Here is a 10,079-nt window from a genome sequence, read left to right on the forward strand (position 1 = left end):
TCTTCAGTTTCAAACTCCATACCCACTTTTGGTATTACTTCATCTAAAATTTTAGAATGAATCAACTCTATTCTTGTTTTTCCATCCAAATCGCTACTACAATTCATTCTCCAATAAAATTTAAATCTGCAATATATGATAAGTCCATGTATAATAAACTTAATTTTTTTTTATTACAATTCATATTTAATAAATTAATGATACAAATAACATAAAATTAAAAGTAAACATAAACTTTCTTCAAAAAAAAAAAAAATAAATAAACATAAACAATATTATATATATACATGAAAATTCATGTTCTATAACATACCTCTTTTCTTTTCTTCTTTAAACTCAAAAAAATACTGAAATTGTGAGATAAGACTTCCCAATGCTCATATATGTAGCCACTCCTTTAAACAAAAAAAAACAAAAAAAATTAAAATGGAATTTGCTGTAGAAGAATAGGATGAATAGTGATGTTTAGTGTTTAAAAAATAGACTAGTTATAGAATATAAAAAGTCTTATTGAATGATATTGATAAAGATGAATAAATATATATAAAAAAAATTGATGAAAAATTTTAAAAATATATATTAAAAAGAATCGGTTTCCTTTTCTCAATAGGTTTAATAATAGTGGGTCCCATTAATAAATATTGTGTTTGAAAAAGTCTTATTTTTATTATTATTATTATAAATAAATATTCTATATAGGAAATATAATAAACTAACGGAATGGAGTTGATAAATAAAAATCTGTCAAGTCATTAATGAAATGGATTGTTTTGATTGGTTAGACAGAGGAATGGACACCAAATCTGGACAGAGGATCTGCTTCCTGAAACATAAACGAGAGACAAAACTTTAATAAAGGCAAAGAAAGAATCTATAATTTTAAACTGGGACAGAATATAACAAACCCCATACCCTAAGCTAGAATATATGGTCTAAATTACCAAAACCACAACTCAAGGAAAGCCATGCCAATACAGGATTAATTGAAGATCCCCATGCTCTCTCTCTCTCAGTCTCTCTCTCTATATATATATACTCCTCTATCCGCTATATGCAATATATCCAATATCCATTATCCATTTCTTCTCTAATATTACATTAATATTAGTATCTCACTCACAATCACATTCTTCTAGGTGAAAGCCAAGAATAATGGACACAAGGACCACAGCAACCATTCCACCCCAAAATCTTGCCTCTGCCTATGCAGTACCACAAAACCTTGGGGCAACACCAGCCGCGGCGGCCTCTGCCTACGCAGTACCACAAAACCTTGCCGCAACACCAGCCACTGCTGCCTCTGCCTATGCGGTACCACAAAACCTTGCCGCAACACCAACCACTGCTGCCTCTGCCTATGCAGTGCCACAAAACCTTGCCGCAACACCAACCGTGGCTGCCTCTGCCTCTAATAACTCTGCGGCCTATGCACCTCATCAAACTGGCCTTAGTACTATGACCCCATCTCATCAAACTGGGCTGAGTACTATGCTCCCATCTCATCATCCTCATCATCAGATGCAGAACCGAGCTGCAGTTGGACTCAATGGCCGCACTGCTCGCACGGCACTTGGACTGAACGGCCGTGGAACACGCACTCTGGGACTTGATAGCCGTGCAGCCCGTGGTGGAACGTCTGATGAAACTGAGCTGAGCAAAAGAATCATGGAGCTTCATGTGTCTGATGAGCGCGGTCTTGCAGTTAAGCCTGTTCTTAACGTCATTGATGTCATTTTTCACCGGGCTACTGCTGACCTACCTGGATACAATCATCAGGTTTATATATATATAATATATATCACATATTTGTTATTCATACACACTTTACTACTCTCTGTGTTTCTGTCCCTTAAGTTTTAGTTATATATATTTTCAACGATATCTATGTATCACAGGATTCAGACACTGGTAGGGATGAAAAGGCTGTCCTCTATTCTGTTGCTAATCTTCAAGACATTGTCGAAATCCCTTCCAGGATTACCAGCGCAATTTCATGCGAGGTAATGAATATATATAGGAAAAGAGAAATATTGTTGTGCCAAGCACACATAACATTGCGTAATCTTACGCTATCCCGTTATTTTTTGAAATACACTATAGACGTACCTAAAATGTCATCACATATCATAAATCAACAATAATAAAGGATGATCGACTAGTTATGTAGCAAATTATAATACAAACAAATAAGTGCATGCATGCATGTAATAAATTAATAAAATTATTGTAATATTTTGTATTATGACAGATTCTAAGCAAGTGCTCAGCTGGGGTAGATGTGCACACCATTACAATGGAAATACTACAATTAGTCAAGCACTACGGTTGGGACTCGAAGGTGTTGCTAGCCTTGGTCGCATTTGCAGTCACTTTCGGCGAGTTTCGGCTGATCCTCCAGCAATTCCCAACTAACCCACTTGCCAAAGCGGTTGCTCTTCTCAAACAATTGCCTGAACTCTTAGAGCATTCTGGAGCTCTGAAGCCAAAAATCGAAGCTCTCTACGATCTCATCAAGGAAATTCTTGATGTGACCAAGAAAATTGTTGAGTTCTATGATCTCCCAAGGAACGAGTATTTTACTGCTGACTCACCCGAAATTCTAGCTGCTGCTTCTCATATCCCAACTGCTGTTTATTGGACCATTCGGAGTATAATCGTTTCTTCAACTCAAATTTTGGCCCTTACCGGCATGGGCATCGAGTATGTATAATAATATGGCTTATAATATATGTCTTGTATAGGGATCTGTGACCATATTGACGTACGAGTTTTGACATGTTTGATCAGATATCTAACGGAGCCTTGGGAGCTATCTTCATTGGCTCATAAGCTTAACAACATAAAAGGGCATGTTGTGGACATTATCCAACGTTGTCACAAGTTTGTTGGTGAGTTTTGCATTTTTCTTATAAAAATTAATAACAATAATTCAGATTTGATTTATTTTAAATTAATTAAAACGTATGAACCTTATAAATATAAGTATATATTTTTTTATTAAGAGTGGGCCGTGGCTTTAAAAAATGATTTTTGGTTTCAACATTACTGTTATTTATTAATATAATAATTTTAGTTTAACTTTTAAATTAATAAACAATATATTTTAGTATGTTTCGTAATTATATAAATTTTTTGTATGTGGGTTAAATATTATTTTGTATATAGTCACATTAATATAAATGCCATGCTTTTGTTGATATAGAGAAGAAGAAGGAGGATGAAGCATATGAGTATCTTGTGCGTATGTTCCAACTTACACACATCGATAACTCAAAGCCTCTAAGGGTTTTGTTCAATGAAGATCCGAATGCACTCTACGATGGCTTAAACAAGAAAAGGGTATGCTCAAAACTCAATAATATTAATTCAATTTCCTATTGATTTTAAATTTGGTTATCTTCTGAACAAACTATATTTCATATTTATTTGGTATTTTAAACAGATCATTATTGAGGATTTGAAGAGAAAGGTGGTGGCTCTATTCATTACAGAACTAGATCCTGAACTCATTCATTCCTCTGAATTTGCAATCTTACAACAAATGTACGCGGAAAAGAAACACGGCATGACAAGATCCGAGAGTCAATACGAAGTGGTTTGGGTTCCAATCTCAAACGTGTGGAATGATGAGAAGTATAGAGTGTTTGATAGGCTAAAAGGGCAAATGGAATGGCACTCGATTCACCACCCTTCAGCAGTGACCCCAGTGGCCCCAAGATTCTTCAGAGAGAAGTGGGGCTTTGTCAAGAAGCCTATGCTTGTGGTGATCGACACTCAAGGCAGAGTTGTGCACCACAATGCCATTCATATGATGTGTATTTGGGGAAGCCTAGCTTATCCTTTTACTGCCAACAAAGAAAAATTGTTGTGGGAGGATAATGCCTGGACCATGCCATTGATTATTGATGGCCTTGACCCCAATGCTGCCGAATGGGTAAGTCTCTAATCATGCTATAATGCATGGTTGACATAACAATGACTAATTACATATGTTTTTGTTTATTGGTTTTTATAGATCCAAGAACAAAAGCATGTTTGCTTGTATGGAGGAGAAGACATTGACTGGATCAGGAAATTCACAAGGATTGCTAAGGATGTGGCCCGAGAATCAGGGATTCAATTGGAGTTGCTTTACGTGGGGAAGAGCAAACCTCATGAGAAAGCAACAAGGAACATCATTGAGATTATTCAGAAAGAGAACTTGAGCAGAACCTTGGACTGGAACCTCATATGGTACTTCTGGATGCGATTGGAGAGCATGTGGCACTCCAAGGGGCAACTAACCACTGCTGAAACTGTCAAGCATGACCGTGTGATGCAAGGGATCATTGCCATGCTGAGCTACGGGTCCAGCAGCCAAGGCTGGGCTGCCATCAGCAGAGGTTTTGAGGGAATGGTTAAGGGTAATGGGGAGCACATGTTCAGGGGTTTGACCGAGCATGGACAGTGGAAGATGAGGGAGACAGTGATTGGTTTCGTGCCTGCTCTAGATGAGTACCTTCAGAAGCTCCATGTGGACGCACCACACCACTGCACCAGCCTTATTTTGCCAGCCACTGGTGCAATGCCTGACACCGTGGCTTGCTCTGAGTGCGGTCGTTTGATGGAGAGGTACACCATGTTCCGATGCTGCCTTGACTATTGACCATTCTTGGTGATCATGTCTTCATATATGAATGAAATCAATAAATATATATGGCGGCGCTTCTTGTGAGACTAAAGGAGTGTCTCGTCATCGATCATAATAATGAGTGTGTTAATTTTAATTTATGATATCTTTTTCTTTTATTATTTTTATATATTTTGGGATAAAAAAAAATTATATCTTATATTGCACTGTGTTGCTCGCTACAATCAAGTTTGCTACTATTTTGATTATCAAATAAATAATATTATTTCTTGCTTCTCATGCAGTAGTGCTACTATTACAATACTATACTGTGACTAGTATATAACTATTTTTATAATATTTCTCATCAGTTTGAAAAATCGTTGACTACGTGAGTATCATAAAAATACAAAACTTTAAAAGAAAAACTTATAACTGTTCAGAAAAATTACTTTAATTGATGACGATTTACACTGTTGAAAAAAAGTCACGTTAAATAGATGTTTATATTGGCAAAAATATGATGTAAATTAAATTGAATTACTTTTTAATAAATATTTTTAAATATTACATATATGTTATAATATTAATTTTCATCAAAAAAATATTAATAAAAATAAATAAAATTAAAATATTTTTAAATTTAAAGATAATAATTCATTAAAACTATACCAAATTACACTTAATGAAAAAATTTCATATTTCACAATATCCATAAAAAATATATATATACAAATTCAAAATAAATTATAAACATAAATATTACAATTTAATATAAACAAAAAAATTATGTAATAATAAAAATAAAAAAATCAGTCAGCAACCAAAACCAGCTTTCAGGTGAAGTTCTCACAGTTCACTGTGAAACAGGCGATCATCCAGGAACTGGACGGCATGGATCGCGTCCACATCATCGATTTGTTCCAGGTCCAGGAAGATTAGGTCCATGAGAATCACCGGGTTTGGATCCTCCACCGAGTTACTCGAGTCAACTAGGAGGAGACTCACTGATTTCGCGAGCTCACTCGGTCTCCCCTAAAAATTCCACCCGCTAGAAGGGAAAGCATTACCAACCTAAGCTAACTGGACGTGAGGCCAAACGAGGCCACCGTGGTCCACTAGATGCACCACTGCCTATACGACATCACAGGGAGGGATTTAGGTATGTTGAGATTGTTGAGTTTGTTGTGGCTGAAACTGATCACCACTTGATGGACCTGGTTGTGGTTGATGAACTCATGTGCCCCGTAAATGATGTTGTATGTGTCGCTTATCTCGCTGCCAGACCATATCAATGTTTTTACCATCAACGAGAGGGAGAACCCGAGGGCCTTGAAGCTCTGACCAGATGACGACTCAATTGGATACGTTGAGATCCTCGAGATTAGAAAATGATTCGCCGATGGAGGTGTTGGGTCCGCCCCTTTATTGGTGGGCTGGACCAATAAGGGCGTAAGGCCCATTTTATTTAATTCAAATAAAAAAAAAAGGGGGGGGGGGGCAGCAAGCACAAAAGTGCTTCATGAGCAGCAAGGCAGGAAAGAGAACAGAGAGAAAAAGAGAGGGAAAGAAGAGAAAGAAAGCTAGAGAGAGAAAAGAGTTTTGTCATTTTACTTTGAAGATCAAGTGGTTGATTCTCATCCATTTTAGCTCAAATTTTGGGTGGTGAATCCTTGCAAGGTGCTCTTCAAATCTACCGGTTTCGATTTGGCGATTGTCCTCTCTAAGGTGCTCTTCTAGAATACCCACATAGTGAGACCCAAACCTTTTTTCTTTTGTGTATCCATCTTTTGAGATGATGTTGATGATTATATTGGTGATCCAAGATTGTTTAATCTTGATGTTGTTGTGAGCCTCTAGTTTTTCTAGAGAAGAACTTTGTAGTCCCATTATTGAACTTTGGTGATAGTGGATGATTTGAGCGGACTACGGTCCCGTGGTTTTTTCCCGCATTGGGTTTCCACGTAAAAATCTTGGTGTCCCACTTTTATTCTTGATTTGTGTATTTTATATTGCTTGTGGTGCTTTGGCTGATATTTAATATTTGCTTGTTGTGGTGTTTGATAAGTATCCTATTTTTGACATACAAAGAGGGAAAATATTGTGGTTAATTGCAATAGGTTTTCCCAACAAGTGGTATAAGAGCCAAGGTTGATTGGTGTTGAATTCTTGTGTGTTGAAAAATGGATGAGTCGAATGGAATGATAAAATTGAACTTATCAAATTATTCTGCTTGGAAGCAATTGATGGAAAATTTGCTCTATTGTAAAGATTTGTACAAACCTATTAAAGGTAGTGAGAAGCCATCTAAGTTAGATGATGAGGAATGGGAAGTTCAACATAGAAAAGCCATTGCCTATATTAGACGGTGTATGGATATAAATCTTCATTAGCATATCTCTAATGAAACCAGAGCTGATGTTGTTTGGAAAAAGCTAGAAAATCTCTTTGCGAAGAGAACGGCTGGCAATAAGATTTCTCCACTTAGAAGACTTGTAAATTTGAAGTACAAGGATGGTGGTAGTATGGTTGAGCATACAAGTCAATTTCAGAGTCTTGCAAATCAGTTAGTTTCCATGAAGATGAATATGGATGATGAGATGCAAGCATCATTACTCCTCAGCTCTTTACCTGACAGTTGGGAAACGTTTGTGATAACGGTTTCTAATTCCATGCCAGAAGGGACTTTGACTATGGATTTGGTCAAAGATAGTTTGCTTAATGAAGAGGCCAGAAGGAAAGCACAAGGTGAATCATCTTCTTCCTCTAGGGTTCTTGTTACTGAAAAGCATGACAGGCGGGGACGAAGTCAAACTAAAAATCAGCATGGTTCTAGAAGAAGATTCAAGCCTCGAAAAGATATCAAGTGTTATCATTGTAACAAGCCATGTCACTTAATAAGGGATTGTAGAATATTGAAAAGAGAGTAGAATTAAGGAAAGAAAAATGAGAAAGTGACTAATACAGTTTCCACTGAAGGTGGTGTTGTCATTGTATGTGATGATGGGTGTGTTAGTCTTGCTACCCAAGATTGTAGTTGGGTGATTGATTCTGGCGCTTCATTCCATGTTACTGCTCGTAGTGATTTCTTCACTTCTTACACTACTGGTGATTTTGGCACTGTCAGAATGGGAAACAATGGTGCATCAAAGATTGTGGGTATTGGAGATATTTGCTTGGAAACCAGTGTTGGTAGCAAATTGATTCTCAAAGATGTTAGGCATGTTCCAGACATTCGCCTTAACTTTGATATCTACTGGAAGACTTGATGATAAGGGGTTCATAAACTTGTTTGGTGAAAGTAAATGGAAGCTCACCAATGGTTCTCTTGCAGTGGCGAGAGGAAAGAAAGTGAATACTCTCTATGTCATGGAAGCTAAGCTACACAAAGGAGAGATTAATGCAGTTCAAAAAGATGCAAACATTGATCTTTGGCACCAGAGGCTCGGTCATATCAGCGAGAAAGGACTTCAAACTCTTGCTAGAAAGCAATTCTTATCGAATTTGCAAGGTACGCCTCTTAAAACTTGTGATCATTGCTTAGCTGGAAAAACACATAGAGTTTCTTTTCGTACATGTCCACCATCTAGAAGATCTAATGTTATTGATCTGATTCACACTGATGTCTGTACTATGCAAACTAGAACTCTTGGAGGTGCACTTTATTTTGTTACTTTTATTGATGACTATTCTAGAAAAGTTTGGGTTTTTGATTTGAAATCTAAAGACCAGGTGCTCGATGCTTTCAAAGAACTTCATGCCAAGATTGAAAGAGAAATTGGAAGAAAGTTGAAGTGTGTTCGAGCAGATAATGGTGGTGGGTACAGGGGTCCATTTGAATACTATCGTAGACTCCATGGAATCAAGCTTGAGAAGTCAGTTCCAAAAACTCCTCAACATAATGGTGTGGCAGAAAGAATGAACAGAACAATTGAAGAAAGGATTAGGTGTATGCTTTCCCATGCCAAGCTACCTAAGTCCTTTTGAGGGGAGGCTATGAGAACTGCAGTTGATTTGATTAACCTTTCTGGTTCAGTTCCTCTGAACGCTGATGTGCCTCTGAGAGTATGGAGAGGGAAAGATGTCTCATATGGTCATTTGAGAGTCTTTGGGTGCAGAGCATTTGTTCATATTCCTAAAGATGAGAGATCCAAGCTTGATGATAAGGCAAAACCATGTATTTTCTTGGGTACAGTCATGAAGAGTTTGGGTACAGATTATAGGATCCAGTGAACAAGAAGATTATCAGAAGCAGGGATGTGGTGTTTCTTGAAGATCAAATGTTTGAATAGAGTGACAAAGTTCAAAAGCAAAAGTTCCCTCCTAATGTTCCTGTGAGTACTAGCTCAGTTCCTTCACCCATAGTGCATGATGATCATGGGGGAGATGAACAGGAAAACCATGAAGAGCATGTCAATGAAGAAGCAGATGAACAAGAAGATCATGGAGAGAATATTGATTATGATGTTCATGATGATGGTGAGCCAACTGAACAGGATCAAGAAGCACCTCCACCCTCACCAGTTCAGACTCCAGTAAGGAGATCCACAAGAGAGCGTAAACCAACTTCAAGATACAATCCTTATGAGTATGTAATGCTCACTGATGGGGGAGAGCCAGAAACTTACCAAGAAGCCATTCTACATGAGCACAAGAATGAGTGGGATGGAGCCATGCAAGATGAGATGGGATCCCTGCATGAGAATCACACATATGACTTGGTGAAGTTGCCTAAAGGGAAGAAAGCCCTCAAGAACAAATGGGTTTACAAGCATAAGACTGAAAATAATGGCTCACAACGGTACAAGGCACGATTGGTTGTGAAAGTGTAATACCCTGGAATTAAGAAATGGATTAGCAAAACCCTAATTAGATAATTATGAATAATTGAGGAATTATATTATTATATAGTTCAATATATGTGAATTAATATGAATTTTAATATGATAAGACTCCGTTGGTGAGCTAGGGGCATTTTAGTAATTATGACCCAAGAAGGGTAAATTGATGAAATTAATTTAATTACGTGCTTAATAGAACTATATTATTATATAGTATACTTGTGTTGTCTTTTCAGGTGTGTTCTGACAGGTTGGCGCGGTATAGTCACAACCGGGCATTTCGGGCTGAACCGGGTTCGGGCTCGAAATGTAAATTGGATTGCATAATTTGGCATTTTATTTGATAATATGGAATTTGAAATTTATTTAGAATTATTTGAGTAAGAAATTACTAAATTACCCTTGTGAGGGTGTATGTGTGTATTAAAGTCCTAGGGGCATTTTGGTCATTTGACCTCTAATTACTAAGTTTGGAGAAGTGATTTTTTGAGGGAATTGTTAATTAATTTTCTGGGTTGTTTTCTCTCAAACCCGAACCCCTCTCTCTCTTTACCCTTTTTTGATTTTCAACTTGAATTGTTAAAGAATTGCTTGAAGATTGGTTGTTGATTGAAGCTTTTGGAGTTGTG

The 10,079-nt window shown here is 37.1% G+C and overlaps 1 protein-coding gene across 1 annotated transcript; it reads left to right on the plus strand.

The window, feature by feature from the left end:
• Positions 1–932: 932 nt before the first annotated feature.
• Positions 933–4,909, plus strand: LOC115713958 (protein SIEVE ELEMENT OCCLUSION B). Its single transcript, XM_030642448.2, has 7 exons — positions 933–1,776; positions 1,896–2,000; positions 2,249–2,700; positions 2,788–2,888; positions 3,203–3,339; positions 3,443–3,934; positions 4,016–4,909. The coding sequence occupies exons 1-7, from the start codon at positions 1,153–1,155 to the stop codon at positions 4,643–4,645; spliced, it is 2,541 nt and encodes an 846-aa protein (XP_030498308.2). The 5' UTR covers positions 933–1,152; the 3' UTR covers positions 4,646–4,909.
• Positions 4,910–10,079: the final 5,170 nt, after the last annotated feature.

Source organism: Cannabis sativa, chromosome 4, assembly GCF_029168945.1.
Source record: "Cannabis sativa cultivar Pink pepper isolate KNU-18-1 chromosome 4, ASM2916894v1, whole genome shotgun sequence".
Lineage (NCBI taxonomy): Eukaryota > Viridiplantae > Streptophyta > Magnoliopsida > Rosales > Cannabaceae > Cannabis > Cannabis sativa.

Coding starts and splice junctions, on each gene's coding strand:
- LOC115713958 (XM_030642448.2), top strand. CDS start 1,153: ATGGACACAAGGACCACAGCAACCATTCCACCCCAAAATCTTGCCTCT. Junction 2,001..2,248: donor CCAGCGCAATTTCATGCGAG/GTAATGAATATA, acceptor GTATTATGACAG/ATTCTAAGCAAGTGCTCAGC. Junction 3,935..4,015: donor ACCCCAATGCTGCCGAATGG/GTAAGTCTCTAA, acceptor TGGTTTTTATAG/ATCCAAGAACAAAAGCATGT.